Raw genomic sequence first — 22,929 nt, forward strand, 5'->3', positions numbered from 1 at the left:
TACTGCACCTCTACCTCCACGGATCCATTCTCCACCAGGGTCACAGCACATTGGGGCTTCTTTCACTCAGCTTAGACTATGCTACTTATTGGGCCTGGGCCACAATGGAGACAACGCAGAATACCAAGGAGAGATGGGGAAGCCACAGGGGGGCTCGGCGGATTGATCCTCCCATCAGTGACCTCTTTTCTAGTTAGTGTTTTATTGACTAGCGAACGCCGAGCGAGAGAGAGAGAAAGAGAGTGAAAAATAGAAAAATAAATAGTGGGGGGAGGGGGGGGGAGGCAAGAGAGAGAGAGAGAGAGAGAAAATGTGTCCTGTGAGCTTTGGTGAAAAGTGATCACTTTGTCCTTTTTCTTTCTCTGCGTGTTGCTATGAGCCATCTGGGCAGAGGTAAACTCATTGTTCAACTCCTAGACCAAAGCCAGTGGGGGAGGTAAGCCATGACATCACCATTTTTAGGCCAGACGTGTCATAGATTCAGTCAATCTTTCAACAATGAACATACATGTCTTTCTCTTGGTAATTCCATTATCGGTGCTCGCATAATTCCATTCTCATGTTACAAGTAGATAAGTGGAATGGAAATACGGTGAGTATACCGAACATCAGGCACACATGAGGGGAACCTCCTTTGAGATAACAACATACTGTAAATGAAGGATCACGTTAAGTCTGTCATATACACTGAGAGTACAAAACATTAAGAACACCTTCCTACTATTGTGTCGCACCCTCCCCCCTATAAAGTGTCGAAAGCGTTCCACCCTCTGAATGGCAGGCTTAAAAATCCTTCTTTAACCTGTCTCCTCCCCTTCATCTACACTGATTGAAGTGGATTTAACAAGTGGATTTAACATCAGTAAGGGATCACAGCTTTCACCTGGATTCACCTGTCAGTCTATGTCACGGAGAGAGCAGGTGTTGTTAATGTTTCGTATACTCAGGCTGTCCCTCCAATCCTTTTAAAAACGGAACATTACTTTAGCCATCGGCGCATACTGGAGGCTACCTTGCCTATTTCATTGAGAGAGAAGAAAAATGCATTTCAGAATTTGAACCATATTGAAAACGAAAGAAAGAAAGAGATGCTTTCTCAAGTCTATGATTGTATGATGTGAACATGAGAGGGTGTGCTATGTTCCTATGCAGCCCTGTGGAAAGGTGTCCGGTGTCATTACTGTGGAAAGCCTGAGTCCTGAGTGTGACTTAAAAATTAATGAGGGAAGAACTCTGACTTTTAGTCCATGTAAAAATTTCATTAAATTTTATTATTCAGTTGTCACTGTGGCTCTGAATTAATAACACCCAGGCATCATGCCTTGAATTCATATTTTTCACCTTTTTTTTCCAGAGCCACCAAAGAACCAGGCTGAATAGGAGTGTTTGCAAACATACTGTATATAACATAATACATTCCCACATTGCATGACATACTCAATCAATGAATGTTTATTGCAACACATCAACAATTCCATATATAGTCCATACAGCACATACTGTACCTTGGCCTACAATACCTAATACACCTTGGATGTCACCTAGCCTTGGAACCTGAAACCAGTTACGTCGAAAAGGAGCTTTAGGCGTTGCCTTGAATGTGGATTGTGTACGCTTATTGGACGCACAATAAAAGACGGGATATAAGGGAGAATAAACGGCGACAATGTGGTATACAAGCACTAACCTGAATCGTGACAGAGTATAAGGAATACCTCTGAAATAACCTAGAACAACAGCCACAATAAGGTATACATTAAATAACAATAACGTTTTCTTTAGTGTGACTGACACACCATTGAGCTAAGGTTGTGTGTGCTCTCAGACGGTGTTCGCCCTCTGAGCCTATGTATTAACTCAGGGAGAAAACACAAGTCCAACCCCACTCACTGAGTAGCAAGAGACTGTGTATATAACCACACAAATCAACAAGTAAAAAAAATCACTCAAGTGCCATAAGTCAATCTCTGCCCTCATACAAAGAGCGACATTTACAAATGACGTGGTCTCATTATGAAAGGCTTTCTTTCGGTCGGTAACTGAAACGTTGTCTGAAACAGTGCCACAGTAATCACAGCAGTGGCGAGCTGAAGCTCCGAAACGATCCTATTCATACATTATTTCCCTCTCACATCAACAAGTAGAGGAAGCAAAGAGCTCCACTAACCTTTCCTCCAAACAACCTTCAACCTACAGCAGCAGTGTTAACACTACTTTATTTCCTACTGTTGCAGCTACACGCATGTTGTGTGCTTCGATAAGAACGGTGGACAACAAAACTAGAGTGAAAGACGTAAGGCTTTGCCCAATCCACAAACACAACATCCTCCAGAGATTGGTGCCGTCAAACGGAGTCAGATATAGCGGGCGGGTCAACTGTGATTGTGGCAAATACCCGAGTTGCTTTACTCCGATTGATAGGGTTAAACTAACGGTGATGCTCTTACAAAGAGTCTGAGCAGGGCAGGCCAACAGGCTACACCTGCTAATGGAAAAAAGACTGGTCTCCTCACACTCACACACGCATCCTCCGCCACTAACTACTCCCTCGAAAAGCACGGCGTCGAGATGAAAGATATGACTAGTACCCATCTGCACAATGAAATGCGTGCACAAAGGTAACACGGACTGCCAGCGTTCAATGCTAAGTTCAAAGCTGCGTGCTGCCTGCTTCTCACACCCTCTGGCCAGTGCATTCTGATCATCAATAGGACTATAATGTTGTTCTGTCACACCTGCCCTGTCTCTTGTGTGACTCCATCCCAGAGCACATCTAGATGGAGAGAGCCTTGATGCAATTACCCTGTCTTATAACAAGGGCCAAGGTGAGGAATTTTGTCTACACAACAGCCTGAAACCAAGACATGGTCTTGAGGTATGCTTCGGTTTTAGCCTTGGGAGAGAGAAAGCCTTGCAGTGAAGCAGGGTAAACAACTAAGATGTTTGCTGTCGGAAAAACAGAGGTGAATGCTGTGCATCAACCGTATTGTGATTCTAAAGAAGTGAAAAGGTGAAAGGGTTTTCATGGCAGCGCCATGTTTTCACTCTTTATTTCCCAGAAACCAATGTGTTTCGGTTAGTTAATGGTTTATCTTCAGATGGAATGAGTGAGTAGGTTAGTCTAAAGGGTCTAAGGCAGTAATGTGTTGTGCTTCTTCTTTCATGAACAGAATAAGTTGGCATGCATTCTTCTAAAAAATCTTTCAGACGAAGGACACCCTTTTGGTAAATATCACAAGGTCTGAGACACCTAAAGCAAGAAGGTATTGTGCCTCGACTTGTTTAGGGTTGAAGGATGTTTAGCAACCGACAGCCCGGGTATACAAAGGACAAATGCAGCATATAGAATACACACATCTGTGCATACAACGCAAAGAAACATAAAGTAACCTTGTACATTTTCACTCCAATATGCTCTCAAACACACACAAAGAAAATACATTGGATTATTGCTTTTTAACCGTGGGGGAAATGTGTAACAGACAGGTATAATGCTTTATAACTTGCTATAAGCATCCTTTCTGATTTTCATTTTACAAGGCTTTATAACATGTCTTTCTATGGAGCAAATCTTCAACTGGACAAAGTATTGTTTCTTCATGATCTCATAACAGTCATAATACTTCTAATTGAGCGGCTAGGCTCATCTGGGGGAGGTTTGTTATGCTTCCTGCCTGCGCTGCCTGTCTGTGCTGCCTGCGCTGCCTGTCTGTGCTGCCTGCGCTGCCTGCGCTGCGCTGCCTGTCTGCGCTGCCTGTCTGTGCTGCCTGCGCTGCCTGTCTGTGCTGCCTGCGCTGCCTGCGCTGCGCTGCCTGTCTGCGCTGCCTGTCTGTGCTGCCTGCGCTGCCTGTCTGTGCTGCCTGCGCTGCCTGTGCTCCGTGCAGAGTGACATTGAGCCTCACCCTTTCGGCGATCTCTCGTGTTTCACTCCAGTGCACATTTCACTGGTCTCTTCACTCCTCCGTCAGACAATGAGCTTTTTACTGCATATATTATCCCTGTTGTTGTTACGCTTGTTGTTCTGTTTTTTTAGTATCAAATAAAATGAAATGAATTATTAATAGTGACAGTCAGATATTTATGAGATGTTTTGTATTTTGCATATTTTACCTGTCGTCCATCATTTCTGTCAATGGTAGGGATGAAGTGGAATGATGAAGTTTTTCATTCAGTTGTCAAATGTAAAATACATTGTTGGTGTGTTTTCTCTGGTGAGTGTAATTGTGTTGCTTTGAATATGGTTACAAAATATTGATGTGATATTGTAACAGGAACTTCCAGGTGAACTAAAAGGAGAGCAGTCGTAGGTAAAGTCATGGAAATATTAACTTTAGCCATCTTAAATTCCGCCATTAGAGGTATACACGCACTTGTAGGATTTGTCATTTGCACATTGACATAGCACATTTTGTGTTTGCAGCTACTCTTCAAGTTGGCTTTTATTTATATCAGACTAATCAAATTTATAGCAACAAAATGTTGAAAAAATAAACGACACATCTAATGTAATATCATAAATAAAGTGAATATCATTCCATCAAATCCCCATAAACATATTTTAATTTAGTCTACTCCAGCAATAATAAAACCGTTTTCACCAACATCTTCTTAATGTTGAGGACACAGATACTGACCATCATCAATATGATACTAAACAGTGATGAAGATATCCAACTGTGCTGTCATGATTATGAGGTTCTTCCTTTATATCCCAGTCAACAATCTCTTGAGTGTTGTTACCCAACCCTGACTCTAAAATAGTGATTTCTCTGCCCCCTAGTGGTTATATAATAATAATGCACTATCATTTAGGACTACTGTCAGACTTAAAGTCTAACAATACAGTTTAGACCAGAATAAATAACACAGACAATATGTTTATGAATATTTCCACTATAATGACTTCAAGTATACAGTTAGTGACAGATCAAATTACTTTCTCTGTGAAACCAGGATGGATTGAATAATTTCCTCATCTGATCATCTACATAATCGGACTATTTTAGAGGCCGGTATTAAATCAAAGAAAAGGCCAATGAAAAATGCATTTGGGAAATTGTGTAAATTTGTCAGCCGATTGAATTTGGAGAATTTGACACAAAGCATTCGTCACAAAAATACATTTTCCCCTCAGAAAGTATCTGAGACTTGCAAAATGAAGAAAATGACAGGCTGAAACGGCTTGTCGCGATCTATCAAACCGTATTGTATGGTTGTTATATAATGATCATTGGTTGTAGTGGGCAGTAAGCAGTTAACCATTGTTCTATATATCAAGGCTGTACTTGGGTTGGTGGTTACTGTCAGTTCTGGTTTGTTATTGCATCTATATACACACGAAACAAGTGATTTGGATTTAGAAACATAACTTTCTCTTTTACCAGACCACTTGTACACTACGTTCAGATCAACCAAAGAAAATATAAATGGAGAATTCATACCAAACATCCACATATTTGATATGTATAAAATGATATAATTGTTGAAACTTATGATGCAGTCATTGATTTTTGCAGAACCTCAGACCCATCTAAATAAGATTATACTATTTATGTTGAATCAAAATAAATCAGAAAAGTGTTAATACAAACGGCAGCCTTGTTCAGTATCGTTTTTCAGTAGCTTTGCTCAGTAGCCTTGTTCAGTAACCTTGTTCAGTAGCCTTGTTCATCTCCTATTCACTACTGTATTATTACACTCACTATAGCCAACTGGTATATAAAAAACATACTTAAAAAATCATGCTATTAGTATTCTCCTGTTTAAAATATCTAATTGAATGACCTTGAATAATAATACTGACACTATTACTGAAAAAATGCTAGTGTGTTTAGCTGTAAAGTTTTGCTTACAAAATACATACACACACACTCTCTCTCTCTCTCTCTCTCTCTCTCTCTCTCTCTCTCTCTCTCTCTCTCTCTCTCTCTCTCTCTCACAGTTATATAGCTGGCATCAATCTGACACAACTCAAATAAATGGTAATCTTGAATAGAAGCACATCCCTCTTGCTCTGTCTTTGTTTGCCCTGGCTATTTGCCACATCATAAAAAAACAATCACCAGTATCATATCCCTAACATTTAACCAGGTTACCACATATCCTCATACAAAAAGTACCACTACAAGAATCTGACAATATCAATTACATGGAACCCACTGATTTCCCATTCTTCCAAAGTAGAAGAGATCAGCTGAATACATGTTCCAGGTCAAAGGTCAAATATCGTCTCCCCCGCATTTTGTTTCCCAACACAACAGCCCCTCAGGCGCTGCTAACGTTCTCTTTCCTGCATCTCTATCGGACTGTGGGGGGGGCTGTCAGTCCCCAGGTGGAGCTGTTGAGTACTGTTCAGCTCCTCTCCCCCACCAGCTAGTCAGTCAGTGTGTCCAGAAGAACAACGCTTTGGGTTATTCATCGATTGCCTATTTCAATCCTAGCAAAAGCTACTCCGTGAACACACACACACACACACACTCCAACCGCAAGCACCCCTATAGGCTTATTTATGATGAGCATATCATCCTACCACTACAGTATATATTCCAGCCGTGAGGCTCCTTGTAAAACTAAACTAAATATATACATTTAATAGTAGAATATATACATGAAAACGAATGAACAGATGACAGTGTGTGTGTGTGTGTGTGTGTGTGTGTGTGTGTGTGTGTGTGTGTGTGTGTGCGTGCGTGCGTGCGTGCGTGCGTGCGTGCGTGCGTGCGTGCGTGCGTGCGTGCGTGCGTGCGTGCGTGCGTGCGTGCGTGCGTGCGTGCGTGTGTGTGCGTGCATATCTGTAAAAGAAGATGTCAATATTATGTGATTGTGTTACTTGTGAATGTGTAATCAGTTCATCTGTGCGTCTACAGTGTGCATTCATGCATTGTGTGAGATCTGTCACAGTATTAGTACTATGTAAATAGATAAACATAAATGTCGACACACCGTAACTTATGGAGATAAAGAAAGACCTTCAACCAAATAACAGGTTCTGTTCTCCCACAACCTTGCAGTATCTCAGATTAAAAAGTCAGCCAGCTCACCTTGAATTCTTCAGCAGGATCCTTGACATTATTTTGTACACATTACGTCAGAAACATGTGAAACACTTCTCAGGCAGTGGTTCACTGCTTTTTGCCTGGAGTGAGCCTCACAGGCTGCGTTATTTCCGAAGAGGTGTCGTTTCAGAATGAGGGGTGCTGTAGCTCTGCTGGTGTTGCTGTTCTGTCAGTCTGGGACATGGGCTCAGGGAGAAAGTGGAGGGGACAGAGAGAGTTTGGTAGAGAGCCACGGGACTGAAGATACAGAGACGACTAGCAAACACACGACCGGCCAGACCACCACAACCCCTGATATCTGGGGTGAGGTAGAGGAGCTTAGAGACATGGTGGATAACTTGGGAACCATAGTTTTGGAGCAGAGAGAGAAGCTGAGGAACATGGAGAAACAAGTGGAAAGAAGGTGGAGAGAAAAAAGGCGCAGAGAAGCTGAGGCCAGACTGGAGAGTGAGAATACAGGTATTTGTGGATTTTGGTTCATAATGACATCGTTTCAGTGGAGGATCAACATGTTTGTGAGAATTGTTTTGTTTCCATAAATCCAGCTATGGGGGCCAGACTGAGTCAAATCAAAAATCAAATCACATTGTATTTGTCAAATGCGCCTAATACAACAGACCTTACAGTGAAATGCGTACTTACAAGCCCTTAACCAACAATGTAGTTTTAAGAAACTTGTTAAGAAAGTATTTACTCAAATAAACTGAAGTAAAAATAAATAAACTACAAATTAATTGAGAGAGAGGTGGAGGACTTGAAAGAACAGAAAGAACACGGGGAGAGGCCTGTTTTGTTTTGTAATACAAATGAATTTGATATAATGAGGTCAGTTCAGACGAGGATCATGATCTTACATTTTCTCATAATTCTAGCCATGGGCGCCAGACTGAGTGCCAGTGAAAGGGAGGTGGAGGAGCTGAAGAGAATGAATGCAGGTAACGTAATTTGTCCACCAACATCAGTTGTTTATCATTAGAAAGAAAGGGTCATGAATAAAACTGTATTTGTAAAATTGTCTATGAAATTGTTTATAGACAGTTTATTTATGCTTATTTCTCATATGAACTAACTTTTCATGACTGTTTCCCATGCTATTTTAGCCCTGGAGGCCAGAGTGACAGACAGTGAGAATGGGAACACAGGTAAATAAATGTGACCGGATTCCGGGTCGTAGGCATCTGTTGCCATTTCCTAACTTCTCTGAACTTTCATATGCCTTAATTACAAACGTGTCTGGGATCTGTTAAATGATGACCCTAGTTTTGCCAAGGAGAAAGCACTGAGCTATGTAGGGAGAAAGGCAGGATCCCATGTTTGAGATAAAGGAGGGGGAGAATAGAGAGAGACTACCTCCTGGAGGACGATGCCATGCTGACTCATTCGTTTACATGTGAATTCTTCAAAAGACGGGTGGGGTGAAGGCTTAAGAAGGTGTGAACAATGCTGAATAGGCATAAACAAAAAAAGAGCCCTCTAGAAAGTGTGAAAATCATTCAAGGTCTTTTTTCCTCCTACTTGTCTCCAAAATGTAATAACAGGTTAATCAAATTTCAAAGAAGCATAACTTAATTATATCATATTATATGCTGTTTTGAAGCTGAGTCTGTACTTTTATAAAATGTAAAAGAAAGACAATCTTGAAAATTGGACATAAGCTCACCTTCCTGAGTTCAGTCACATATATTATTTTGTATTTATTTATTTAACCTTTATTTAACTCGGTAAGCCAGTTAAGAACAAATTCTTATTTACAATTACCCCGGCCAAACTCAGACAACGCTGAGCCCATTGTGCGCCACCCTGTGGGACTCCCAATCACAGCCGGATGTGATGCAGCCTGGATATATGAAATCATTCTGCTTAAAACAGAGAGTTTAAGCATCAGTTTACTAATCTGTCTTTTTGTAATGGTAGCCTTAGAGGCCAGACTGAATGCCAGCGAGGGGATGGTGGAGGAGCTGACGAGAGAGAATGCAGGTATGCATGGTGCATATACTGTAGGTCTACAATTGCACATGCTTGTAATCTAATGAAATGGCTGTTGGGCTGTTGGCGAATCAAAGCGTGTTTTATTTTTTGCTTCATGGCTGAATGCGTTTGTAATATGATAAATGTCGCAGATTGCATCTTTGTTTTTCACTTAAACCTTTTGTTAGGATTTCATTTCCATGTTTTTTTAGGTGATTTTTGTCTTCATCAGGATCATATTATGCATTTTACCCTGTTTGTTTTTGTCTTTAATCACTGATTTTAATTCCCTCCTCTGTGTTCATAGACAGACCAAAGGTGGCCTTCTCTGCTGGTTTGACTAATGATGCATATTTAGGACCCTTTAATAGTATCACCACACTAGTATACAGAAGGGTCATCACCAACATCGGCAAGGCCTACAACCCAAATACAGGTACTGAACACACTAAGACCCCCTTTTCACCTTGTATTCAAATGTGATCTGGGATCAGATCGTGTTCACATTATACATCTGCTATCAGACAGGTGTACACATGCATTGTGATTGTGTCATCTTTATCCTATGTAAAAACATGTAGACAACCAGCGATTCCAGCGTTGCTAACAGTGTCTGTGACAGTCTATTAACTTATTTTACTCTCCTCTGATGCAGGTGTCTTCACAGCACCAGTGAGAGGACTCTACTACATCAGATTCACTGCCATGGGTCTCAAGGGTCCACAGTCCGTAGGTGCCTATATTTACCACAACGACAAGAGTGTCATGTTCAATCCCCAGAACAATGACAATGGACACAATAGGTTCTTGTCTAATGCGTTGACTCTGGAGCTGGAGCCCGGGGATGTGGTTTACATGCGTCTCCCAGTAAATCAGGAGCTCTATGATGAAAAGTCGAGTAACTACAGCACCTTCAGTGGCTTCCTGCTCTTCCCTATGTGAAGGGAGCACTCTGGTGTGAGTTTGAGATCAATAAATTATCATTTGTACCATTGATGTAAAGCGACTCCTTCACTCCATCCAGGCTTTTGCTTGTATTTTTGACAGTGAGAATTGCAGAGGAAAAAGAAAATAAGATCATAAATAATCATAAAAATGAATGATTTATTTGATTTGAAAATGTAAAAGGTTGTTACATTCATACGTTTATGGACATGATAAGAAGTCCAGACCCCTCTTTAACCAGGAACCAAATCAAAGTGTGAACTAGTAACACAACAATGGTGCTTGACTTAGTAGTGGTGTTCAAGGCAGTCTCAGGTTGACATTAAACAGGCTGTGTCTGGCTCTCCCGCTACCGCCCCACAGTAAGGCCTCCGCATCAACACTCAACAGCCTCTTCATCTTTGTCGCTCTTGGTGAACATAACTCAGAGAAAATAGATATCACATGGCGTTCCAAAAGGTTCGATTTTTGGTCTGGTACTGTTCAGCTTATACAGGATATGTTACCCATTGGCAGCATTATCAGAAAGCACAGAATTGATTTTCACTGCTACGCAGACGATACACAACTTTACATTTCTGAGTCACCAGAGTATTTTAGCTCCACAGATAAATTATTAGACTGTATTAGTGATATAAATACTTGGATGGCTCACAACTTGCTCCAGCTAAATCAAGACAAGACTGAGGTACTTATTATTGGAGCCAATTATTTGGCTCACATTTTAATTTACGGGCAATAAAGATAAAACACCAGGTAAAAAACCTAGGTGTCATTTTAGATTCTGAACTCAATTTCAAATCCCACATTAGGAATGTGACCAAAATAGCTTTTTACCACCTGAGGAATATTTCCAAGGTGCGGCTGTTTCTCTCAGGCTGATACAGAGAAACTCTCTCCATGCTTTAATTACAAGCAGACTACTGCAATGCTCTCCTGTCTGGTCTGCCCAAGAAAGCCATTGGTCAACTGCAAAACATACAGAACGCTGCAGCACGGGTACTGACCAAGACCAGACGTAGAGCACACATCACATCAGTTTTAAAGTCTCTGCACTGGCTGCCTGTGAGTGTCAGAATACATTTTAAGATTATTCAAGAGGGTTTTTAAATCAATCCACAACTGTGCACCCCAATACATGTCAGACATGCTTTTAAGTTATGTACCCAGTAGGTCCTCTGTCCCCAAAGCCTAGGACCAAGAAGTATGGAGAGGCAGCCTTTAGTTATTATGCCCCCAGCCTCTGGTATAGCCTGCCAGAGAACCTGAGGGGGGCTGAAACTGTGGACATAATTTAAAATAGATCTTTTTAGTTTTGCTTTTTCCTAAGGGTGCATTTTAGTTGTTCAGTCTTTGTTATTCTTTTTTTTTATCCTCCTATTTCAGTTTTTAATTAATGTTTTTTCCTGTGAAGTGCTTGTGTTGCATTCATGTCTGAAATGTGCTGTATAAATAAAGCTTGATTAATTCAATCTTGTGACTGACACAATATGATCCTACATTTTACAGTATGTTGTAATCTCAAAGGTTTCCCTCATGCTTTAAACATCTGCATAAGCACCTGACAAGATACACTATATATACAAACGTATGTGGACACCCCTTCAAATGAGTTGATTCGGCTATTTCAGCCACACCTGTTGTTGACAGGTGTATAAAATCAAGCACACAGTCATGCAATCTCCATAGACAAACATTGGAAGTAGAATGTCCTTACTGAAGTGCTCAGTGACTTTCAACGTGGCACCGTCATAGGATGCCACCTTTCCAACAAGTCAGTTTGTCAAATGTCTGCCCTGGTCAAATATAAGTGCTGTTATTGTGACGGTGAAGTGGAAACGCCTAGGAGTAACAACGGCTCTGCCGCTAAGTGGTAGGCCACACAAGCTTACAGAACGGGGCCGCAGAGTGCTGAAGCGCCAGCGCATTAAAATTGTCTGTCCTCGGTTGCAACACTCACTACCTAGTTCCAAACTGCCTCTGGAAGCAACGTTAGCACAAGAACTGTTCGTCAGGAGCTTCAAGAAATGGGTTTCCATGGCCGATCAGCCGCACACAAGCCCATGCACAATGCCAATCATTGGCTGGAGCGGTGTAAAGCCAGTCGCCATTGGACTGGAGCAGTAGAAACACGTTCTCTGGAGTGATGAATAACGCTTCACCATCTGGCAGTCCGACAGACAAATCTGGGTTTGGCGGATGCAAGGAGAACACAGATGCAAGGAGAACTCAACCCCATCGACCACCTTTGGGATGAATTGGAACACCGACTGCGAGCCAGGCCTAATCGCCCAACATCAGTGCCCAATCTCACTAATGCTCGTGGCTGAATTGAAGCAAGTCCCCGCAGCACTAGAGCACTAGCAAAGCCTTCCCAGAAGAGTGGAGGCTGGCTGTTATAGCAGCAAAGGGAGAGGCCAACTCCATATTAATGCCCATGAGTTTAGAATGAGATGTTCAACAAGCAGGTGTCCACATACTTTGGTCATGTAGTGTATAACATCATAGCCCAGGTTGAAATGCAACCTTTCCTCGCAAGAAGGAGAATGCCAGAGTTGTCACTTGTACTGGATATCTTTAGGTAGCTTCTGTATGTGTGTGTGGGTGTGTGTCTCTCTACCTTTGAGACGTGACTCTCCCTTAGGGGCGATAATGGCATTCTCCATGACAACGGCCGCATGACATCGTCGCTGCCCTTGAGGGCCAGGACACATCCTGCGGGGGATCACCGTGGAAACACGATAGGGTCAGAGGTTGCCTCCCGTCACCCCCCCCCCCCCTTCTCAGGTGGTGAAAAGGATGAAGCTAGAGGAGAAGAGTGTATCCCAGTGCTCTGCCCTGGTATAGTAGTAAGAGGCTTTAACCACAGGCTGCATCTGCTCTGGCTAGGTCTGACTGTATGTAGCAACTGCTGCTTGCCGGCTGTCTCTAAGGCCAGAGCTGAATCAATATACTGTGGCTGCACTCAGCACCCATGCATACTGTTACGCAGCGCAGCCTTCGGGCAGGGGTACAATATGTCAACAGTACAAGATTTAACACGGTATATTCTCAGTTTATTCTGTAGTGTTGCACTCTGAACAACATAGAATGCATAACAAGGACATTGTTTTTCACATCATGTACATTTAATATAGCTCCCTGTAGAATATCCTTGTGAAATACCAACCATAACTCAATAATGGACAAAATAAAAAGAACTGAAACACACTAATGCATTAAAAAAGTATAACCAGTAAAGACAAAGAAAATTAATGATAATTGATGCTCTTCTTAAATATCTGGATATGTCAATGCTAATAATTTATGAAGAGGATCACAAAACAGCTCACTCAGTGGTTCTGTACATGAGTTGACTGAAGTGTGCTCCTGCCCTCCAGTGGCAAAAGAAAGCAACACACTTTAGTTGATTATGGCTTATTATATATATATATATATATTAATGATGCATGTCTGGGATTTTTTTTAATTATTCACTCAGAAAGGTGTGATACGTACAGAACGAAATGTAACATTTTAAGTCGTCTTATTTCAGAGCTCTGTCCTTGACCTACAAAACAAACAAAAAAAGATAATGAGATTACATATTATTTCATTTCGGTTTTGGCACATTTCAACACAAATGAGTCAACAGGAAACTCCAAGTACAAAAATGTAGATCCCAGAAATACTGTACTACCAAGGTCAAATAAGAAATGCATCTTCACATCAAAGTCAAACATCTTAATAACATAAGGCAGCACTGCCTCCAATTAATACAGGTAGCACGATACAACAAAACAAAAAACATTCAGTGAACATAAAATGACCTGTACACTAGCCAAACTCTTGGATGAAGTCATGGATAAACGTTGTTTTTATAACGTGCTGACTCCCAGTGCAAAACAGGGGCCTGGGCTCCTTTGGAATTTGTCAGTCGACCTCTAAGTGGGGTCCATTTGGAGGTCATGTGACTATGTGGTGGCTGGCTCTACTTCACTGCAGTTGCCTCACCCTAAACAGGAACTTCCATTCACAGATTTACTAAGAAGCCATTATGGCCCCTGTAGGACAAGAGACACAAATATCACCAGTTTAGATTAGGTCCTTCCTCCACCAGGTCACACAGAGTGTGAGCGTGTCCACAGAGGTATTCCACAGGGCCATATACCACATACACATGAAGATAACAGACAAACACCAAGGTGTCTCAGAAGAATACCAGCCTGGTAGGATTGTTTAGAAAGGCGTATGTCGCCATTTAATGTAACAAATGACGTCTTTCCAGAGAGAAAAAAATCCCACCGTAGAATGTACACACTCACATAAAGACATGCCCTTCCTATCTTCCTGTGTAAAGCAGTGGAGGCTGGTGGGATGAGCTACGAGAGGAGGAATGGAATTAATGGAATGGTATCAAACACACAGAAACCATGTTTAACTCCATTCCATTCCACTCCCACCAGCCTCCACCGGTGTAAAGAGTTCACCTGTGGAACATGTGAGGTTCACAGAGAGAGATCATGAAAGGTAAGAATGGCAACTTTATGTATAGAAGCAACCACATCGTAGTACAATAGGGGTAACTGACGGTTCAGTTGTGGGTCCAATCCAATTGCTACAATGGCACATTTTGCCAGCATGTCATCACCGTGTCAGCGCAGGTCAAAATCATCACTCACCGGTAAGGCGGAGGAGGGTGAGGAGCCGGAACGGGAGGAACAGGGGGGAAGCAAGTCTGGTGCTGGCCTTCGGGAGGACTGAGACTTACGGACGGCTAGAGCCACAGCCTGGGCAAAGCAGGAGGGGATGGCGGTTTTTCTGGCCAGGGCTTTGGCTGCAGGCACGTATGGTTTGGGTGAAGGGGCATTAGTCTGATTGTCTCCCTCTGCTGGTTCACAGAAGGTACGACTCAGCGTAGGAAGAGAAGGGGGAGGATAAGAGGGAGGGCGGGGATTTCTTCCCCCAGGAGGCCTCAATCGTATCTGGGTCGGCTCCGTCTCCTCCACCTCCTTATCATAGCACACAGGGGGAGGGGGAGGAGGGAAACAGAAACAGTCCTCTTCGGCCTCCATCACCAGACTGAGCTTCCGGAACGATCCTCTGCTCTCTAGTAGTTCAGGAGTTGAGGTCACCTCATCTCCAGCTATTCCATTGGTGTGGGCCAACAGGTCAGCTGCGTATGGGTTGGGTATCTCTGAGAGTGAATCTGACTCCTCTGGGACTTCTACCTCGAGACTTTTCTGTAGTTCTGAATCTAGACTGTCTGTGGGTGATTCGGACTCCTCCTGGGCCTCCATCTCTGAACTCTCCTGCTTGACTACCACTGGTGAATTTGGCGTGGTCTGGTAAAGCTCGCTAGGACTAGACACAGTTGGAGGACTGATGACCCAGTCAGTAGGACCTTCTGGAAATCTTGGAGGAGAAAATGTAGAATCCATATCAGGCTCTGGGGTGGATCCCTCAACCGCTGACCTCTCCAGCAATACAGGCGTCTTCTTCATTGTCCGGTGGTGCTCGAACCCAGGCTCAGCAACACCATTAGAGGGTTCATCAATGGTTTGTGCTGGGTCTAAGGCCTGGGTCTTCACCAGGGTCGGGTCCGCCTCCAAGCCCCTCTGCCCCATCAGGGACTGCCCTCGGGGCACCACGGTAAAGGTGGTCAACCCCTCCCTCAGACAGGGACTCCTCCAAGCCTCACCAGGGGTCTTGGTCTTGAGTTGGAGTAAAGAGAGGGGACTGAATCCCTTACTTCCACCCGACTGTGTCAAGGACACAGGGGAGCCTCCATTGGTGGAGTTGACAGGTCTTAGGGTTGGGAACGAAGGATGCTTGAGGTTGGCCCTGGTTTGACAAAGCAGGAAAGGGGTTAGTGTCTCCCCTAGGGTGGGAGGGGAGGGAGGGCAGAGAGGAGAGGGATTGGAGGGTGGAAAGGTGCTAGAGGGACGAGAGGTAGTGGAGGGGGTAGAAGGGGGAGTGGTGGGCACTCGGGGCTGAGTCAAAAGGCTGGAGATGTTTGGGGATGATGGGGAGTCCAGGTCCTCCTCACACTCTCCCATCTCCTCCAGTGTGTAAAGTGATACTCCATTCCCTGTAAAGACAGAGAAACTGTTAGGATGTTAGGTTAATCTAGAATAGAGAATGACTGGTGGTTTGAGTAACTGAGGATTGCAATATAGGAAATAAGGGTGCAAAGATGATTGTAGATTAGATTGTGATTGAAATGAGTACTAAGGTGTTTGTAACTCATTTTAGACAATACAGAAAGCCCAGTTCCTGACAAAACAAGTTAATCAAAGTACTTTATTAAAATCGAATGAATACATTTGCACAAGGAATAGCAACCTATGTCTGACTTTTACTTAATGACTTTTTAAACATTATCTCCTCAACAGATGTAGTTTAAACTATGATTGAAAAGAAAGAGGAGAATGGTAGAAAACGTCAATAGAGGAACAGAAAAACAACAAAAGAAAACAGAAAAGACACGTTTGAGACAATAAAACCTAATCCCGTCATGGTTTCATTCAAAAGTGAACTTGTGAAGTAATGTACGTCATTTACACTGAGGTGTGTATTGTATGACGCGTCTCTTCAGAAGGCACAGTTATAATATGGCAGGAAATAAAGCTGTGTTACTGTACTGAGAAACCTACCATCTAAACAAAGAGGTTACACAGGCGGTAGAAGCACAACACACTAACAAAATAAATAAATAAAACAGAAATAAAATAAATAAGAGCTTATAAAGAAGACTACCGAGTGACAAACATGACAGTTCAAAAACCAACATGGCGGAGAGGAGGAAGAATCGTTCACCACGGGGACAAGAGGAGAGTGGAACAGAAGGAGCAGCACAGAGGAAGGAGGAGGAGGAAAGGAGGACGCAGCTCTCACTCGCCGTCTGCAGGGGAGAAAGAAGGGACACTGCTTAGAACAGCGGTCTACAATCCTGCTCAGGTGCCAGGATTGAAAAGTACCGCCTACTGGGAGCCCTAATCTGTGATTAACAGCCTAAAGATGAACACCACTGCCAAGGAGAACCAACAGCCAAGCAGGACAATCAGTCAGACAGGGGAATGAGTCAACAGAAAGAGCCCACTAAAATATTGACCACTAGAGGACAGGTGAGACACCATATGCAGCACATGATTCTGCATGGGCCTACCCTCTAACTCAGGGATGGGCAGCTGGCAGCCCATGAGCCGCCCCCCTTTTGTAGGTCCGCGGAGCTATTTCAAAATAGGAACTCAGTCGGGGTCTCAACTTACTGTTGAGTTAGAATAATAATTGAATAGACAACGTGCTATTGCGAATTGCGTTTGTGCATCAGCAGTCACTCAATTAGCACACGTCAGCATTTTATTTTTTTATTGGTAAATTAGTCTAGCAGCTAGCCATATAAACTTGTAGTAAGCATGGTGGAATTACTGACTGGGGTGGGGCCCACTGATCATCAGTTATCATATTAAAAAAAACAATTGCCTCCAGCCTATGGCAAAATGTGTAGAATTGCAGGAAATGTGCGGTAAAACTGTTAATTTTTCTCTCCGTCCCATGGCAAAAATCATAGAATTGCAGGAAATGAACTTCAAAACATAAATTGTTCAAATCGGTCATGAGTCAGCCGCTAAATGTTTCACTCCCTAGGTGGGGGGGGGGGGGGGGGTGAGTATGAGTTGGGTATGCAGACCCGCCCCCACCCCATCAAAGTTGCCAATCTAACTCAACATTACAACACAGGGTCCATTCAGATTACAAGTCAACTAGTGATTCAATATGACTGACCTTTGATCTCAGTGTCCTGGGGTGGTCCTTTGTGGGTGTTAACACAGGAGGATGGTGGTGGGGGGGCACAGGGGGGTGGCGGGGGGGCTCTCCTCTTCTTCCTAGAGGTCAACTGGGAAAACACCAGAAACAAATAGCGGTTTAACCCAGGATCCTCTAAATCTACCATACATTCTCACTGTGGTCAGGGAACAACGATTTGGAAGTCTAAAGTCTACGGCTGAGTCTCAATAGAATTGACATGCTTCCTTTTCTTGTGTTCTTTTCTCTATAACCACTAAACTCACAGGGCATAATCAGGCAATCAGATCAGGTGAAGTCAACATGGTGGAAGCCTCCCCTGTCCTTTCTCATATAGAGCCACACAGTGGTGTAATAATACCCATAAAAACCTACCGGTCAAACAAGGAAATGGTTCCAAACGTTTTTCCAATAGGGGATTTTAGAAACACTTAAAATAAGGGCTGTGTTTCGTGCAGGCTTAACAAAGCAAACAAGCAAAGGAAACCATGAAAGAGTATCGAGAGACACACCTAAATCCGACTCCCTAACCACCAGTCACTCACCAGCTGGACGTTGAGGTTAGCAGGGACGCTTTCGGAGCCTGCCATGGGGGGCATGGGGGCCCGTCTTTTCTTGACCATGGTGTTGTCCATGGGCAGGGTGTTGGAGGAGTGGATACCCAGGGAGTTCATGCTGATGCTGGCCACCCGCTGGTTTTTCAGACCACGCGAGGCCGGGGCACTCACTGAGAGACCCTTTAGAAGAAGACCACAGCAAAAAACACATATCACAAAGCTTTATCAGTGTACACTGAAATCCTAACACACACTGAAATCTAGCACAGCTGAGAAAAAAACTGCATTCACAGATCTAGTCAAAGTCTAAAATCGACTTCTTACACAATGCTTGCGTACGATGGTAAAGCTAAGCTGTGGGAGAATAGAATAAAGTACCGTTTCTGGTTTCTTCTTAATTCTCCTGAATAAGCCGAACAATCCCCTGTTCTCCTTCTCCTTCTGTTGCTTCTCTTTACTTGGTGTTTCTACAGGCGCTTCTAGGAGAAAGAAATCGCAACGACAGATGGTCGGGAACTGGTATTCTAATGAAATGTGTTCATTGCCGAAATCTTGGGGCATTTTCAGACATTTTCGTTAAGTTTTGTACCCTCGCGGGGAGGTAGTTTGATAACCACTTCAGGACTGACAGCCGTTCAAGATTAGAAAAAGACATCCATGTTAGCATTTTCATATTTACAGTATACATACACTATGCACTCACTCAGTGGGTAAATCATATTCTGTAGACAGTCTCCAAAACACAGTTTGGGTATGAAACAAGTACGTCATCACTACCAGTGCTGCCAAAACTCAAAAGCGGAGTAACATAAAAACATCTCTCACCTGCCGTGTCCTTGGCGTATAGTTCCCTTAGTCCATAGTCATCGAGAGACCTGCTCAGGTTTAAAGGTCCTTCAGAGTCGTTGGCTCGCAGTAAAATGGTGGACTCCAGGTCAAACTCACACTTCTCACACACCGCAGGCAGGAGCCGCTCCAGAGGGACTCTAGGGTTGACCCTCACAACGGCCTTATGGTTCTTCTTGTAGTTGATCAGCAGACGTACAGTGACCTATAGGAAACAGTATCCCTTCAGTACATAAACTGACCTAGGTTGGAGATTGGCTAGTGTGTACAGATGCATTTTGTCACTATTTACCTCTGGCACGTATGGCCTCCTTATCTTCTCCTCTCCCCCTTTAGGTTTCAGTAGGATCCTGTGAGGCTCCATGGCTCCAATCAGAGAGCTGGGTTTGAAGGAGATGTCGTTTCTATTGGCTGACTGGAGTTCTATGGTGAAGTCAGATGGATTCAGGTGGTACTGGGCACAGAGTGTGACCAGTACGTCCATCACAGGTTTACTGTAGAGATACAAACACAGTGCAGGTGTACTACATGTGTCCACAGTATAGAGATATATTCATGTTTTAAAATTCATTTGAATGATGTTCAAATATAAAAGGAATCAATTTACATTTAAGTCATTTAGCAGACGCTCTTATCCAGAGCGACTTACATTAGTGAGTGCATCCATTTTCATACTTTTTTCATATTCAGTCAATCCATTCCAAATACAGAGCATGACTTCGTATGGCTCCAATGAAACATTCTGTCTGTATGCCTCTTACCTCCCATGTACCGTGGCCATTTTCTCCAGGCCTCCTGGTAGAACCACTGCTAGAGTATACTCCCTCTCCAGCGGGTTCTCCTCCTTCTCCTCCATGGATCTTCCCCAGGGGTCTAGATGCGACCAAAGTCTGAGACTTGACTGATTCTCAGGTGAATTTCCTAACAGAGAGGGACAATGTCAACATAAGGAGAAGAGATGACGTCCTGTGAGAAGCTGATGTCACAGTCAACTAAAAGTGTTACCGTGGTACAGGACTTACACTACATGACCAAAGGAATGTGGACACCTGCTCGTCCAACATTTCATTCCAAAATCAAGGGCAATAATATGGAGTTGGTCCCCCATTTGCTGCTATAACAGCCTCCACTCTTCTGGGAAGGCGTTCCGCTACATGTTGGAACATTGCTGCGAGGACTGGCTTCTATTCAGCCACAAAAAACATTGGTGAGGTCGGGCACTGACGTTGGACGATTAGCCCTGGCTCGCAGTCGGCGTTCCAATTCATCCCAAAGGTGTTCGATGGGGTTGAGGCCAGGGCTCTGTGCAGGCCAGTCAAGTTCTTCCACACCGATCTCAACAAACCATTTATGTATGGACCTTGTTTTGTGCACGGGGGCATGGTCATGCTGAAACAGGAAAGGGTCTTCCCCAAACTGTTGCCACAAAGTTGGAAGCACATCATCTTCTAGAATGTTATTGTATGCTGTAGCGTTAAGATTTCCCTTCACTGGAACTAAGGGGCCCAATGAAGGGTCCTAGCCCATGAAAAACAGCCCCAGACCATTATTCCTCCTCCACCAAACATTACAGTTGGAACTATGCATTGGGGCAGGTAGCCTTCTCCTGGCATCCGCCAAACCCAGATTCCTCGGTTGCACCGGAGGACAGACGATTTTTACACGCTATGTGCTTCAGCACTTAGCAATCCTGTTCTGTAAGCTTGTATGGCCTACCACTTTGCGGCTGAGCCGCTGTTGCTCCTAGACATTTCCACTTCACAATAACAGCACTTATATGTTGACCAGGGCAGCTCTAGAAGGGCAGAAATTTGACAAACTGACTTGTTGCAAAGGTGGCATCCCTTGAAGGTGCCACATTGAAAGTCACTGAGCTCTTCAGTAAGGCCATTCTACTGCCAATGTTTAACTATGGAGATTGCATGGCTGCATGCTCAATTTTATACTCCTGTCAAAAACAGGTTTGCCTGAAAAAGCCAAATCCACTCATTTGAAGGGGGTGTCCACATACTTATGCATATATAGTCTATCACAAACTAAGTCTTGCCTGGCCCCGAACTCGGAGTACCTGTGTGGAATGTCTTGTTCCTGCTCTAAAAGTACTTTGGAGATGGCATTTAAATGACTGAGAGAGTAGCCCCTCTGGGCCTAATCGATAAACCCTTCCCATCCCTTCATGGTCTCTGACAAAAATAAACAATCATCCACTTGTAAAGCTGGGGCTACTCACACATCCAAGTGATTGATATACAATACTTATGTACAGGAGGTATGGTGAATTATACAATGTTTATGTAACTTTTAGTTGTGAAATCTAAAACCACAGTCGTCCTCCTTTTCTCAGACAAAAACATGGACATATCCTACAAGATTTACTCAGCAAGAGTAAATACATTTAAATTGTTTTAATTTGAAATTGTCACCAGACTTGACCACCTGACAATTACTGGATTTTGACTTTGTGCTAATTTGGCACCCTAGCTCAAAATTAAATGTTTTAATGTCACTTCCAAGTGTTTTAATACTACCTGTCGTTTAAAAGTGATACAAAGTACAACAACAGAAGTCTACTTACGAGACAACATCAGAACGGCTTTTCTGGACACGTTCCTCAGATAAGAAAGACCTAATATTCACGCACACAAACGTATTGTCCAACGTTTTTGGGGCACGCGTTGTTGACAAAACTGAGCACCAGCATGCAAAGTGTCAAACCCCTAGTTTATATCAGACAACCCCAGAGTATTTAAAGAAGTGAGTTCAACAATGCATGCCTTCCTCTGCAGCTGTGCGTAAATGTTCGTCACCACGTTCCTATACTGTAACACGTGAGTGCTGCGCTCTGGAATGCGTTGCTAGGATGTTTTATAGTTCTAGGACTCCAACACGTTGGGTATGCCTGCCCTCCACCCAATGTGGAAGAATATGCTGGGGGCTCCTGTGAACATGTAAATTACATAACTAAAACACGTTTTACTTTATAGCCGTTCTGTCCTGTCCTCTTAAACCAATGCACAACTGAATGAGAGTGGTAATCAGGGCATCTAATTGAATAGGTTAAACACTTAAATTCACACATTTTTCTCTCTCTTTAGAATAGAGCAAATATACTCAGAATAGACCAAGCACATAATTAAATGCAGCCCTGCCTGTGCCATGTTGGTCAACTGGCTAATGCAAACCAGAATAGGCTTTACTCCTCCAAGAGCTAGACGGATTAGTGCTCTCCAAGCCCTGTCCCAACACATTGTCCAGCAGTTACACAACAATCAAATACACAAATCAGTTTCAAATAGACAATGTCCTTACCTCTCTCTGTCCAGAAATGAGATATCTTCCATCAACATGACTGTCATTTCACCACCATCGAGGGAGAGAATTAGAGAGAGGGAGAGATCCCTTGCTCTGTAATCCTTGTTTAGCAGACAGCCTACTGCACCTTCTGGCCCTGCCCAGCCCTCTGACATCACAGACTCTGTCCTGTCTACACCTAGACCCTACTGTACTATACAGCCTACTGCACCTTCTGGCCCTGCCCAGCCCTCTGACATCACAGACTCTGTCCTGTCTACACCTAGACCCTACTGTACTATACAGCCTACTGCACCTTCTGGCCCTGCCCAGCCCTCTGACATCACAGACTCTGTCCTGTCTACACCTAGACCCTACTGTACTATACAGCCTACTGAACCCTAAGGGCTTCTATGGCTTAATTTCAACAGGGTGAACCCTCCGTAGTCCCTTTAATTTGTAAAAACATTTCTAGTTTT

At 43.4% G+C, this 22,929-nt stretch overlaps 2 protein-coding genes across 5 annotated transcripts; one reads left to right on the forward strand and one right to left on the reverse strand.

The window, feature by feature from the left end:
- The first annotated feature begins 7,109 nt into the window (after positions 1 to 7,109).
- LOC139531372 (uncharacterized) lies at positions 7,110 to 10,019 on the forward strand. Its single transcript, XM_071327832.1, has 6 exons — positions 7,110 to 7,514; positions 7,928 to 7,990; positions 8,156 to 8,197; positions 8,970 to 9,032; positions 9,331 to 9,459; positions 9,679 to 10,019. Exons 1-6 carry the CDS (start codon positions 7,187 to 7,189, stop codon positions 9,963 to 9,965), a joined length of 912 nt encoding a protein of 303 aa, XP_071183933.1. The 5' UTR covers positions 7,110 to 7,186; the 3' UTR covers positions 9,966 to 10,019.
- A 2,983-nt stretch (positions 10,020 to 13,002) lies between these two features.
- On the reverse strand, positions 13,003 to 22,663 carry LOC139532269 (protein cordon-bleu-like). 4 transcript variants are annotated; one of them, XM_071329672.1, is made up of 9 exons: positions 21,735 to 21,978; positions 19,921 to 20,080; positions 19,452 to 19,653; positions 19,139 to 19,364; positions 18,692 to 18,792; positions 18,302 to 18,493; positions 17,736 to 17,847; positions 14,630 to 16,038; positions 13,003 to 13,518 (listed from the first exon to the last, which is right to left on the reverse strand). In XM_071329672.1, the coding sequence occupies exons 1-9, from the start codon at positions 21,742 to 21,744 to the stop codon at positions 13,495 to 13,497; spliced, it is 2,436 nt and encodes an 811-aa protein (XP_071185773.1). In that variant the 5' UTR covers positions 21,745 to 21,978; the 3' UTR covers positions 13,003 to 13,494. The 4 variants fall into 4 exon arrangements, with proteins under 4 accessions (XP_071185773.1, XP_071185774.1, XP_071185775.1 ...); XM_071329673.1 differs by having other exon boundaries at positions 13,003 to 14,011; XM_071329674.1 differs by lacking the exon at positions 21,735 to 21,978 and adding an exon at positions 22,469 to 22,663 and having other exon boundaries at positions 13,003 to 16,038.
- Positions 22,664 to 22,929: the final 266 nt, after the last annotated feature.

This window comes from Salvelinus alpinus, chromosome 10, assembly GCF_045679555.1.
Source record: "Salvelinus alpinus chromosome 10, SLU_Salpinus.1, whole genome shotgun sequence".
In the NCBI taxonomy this organism is placed as follows: domain Eukaryota; kingdom Metazoa; phylum Chordata; class Actinopteri; order Salmoniformes; family Salmonidae; genus Salvelinus; species Salvelinus alpinus.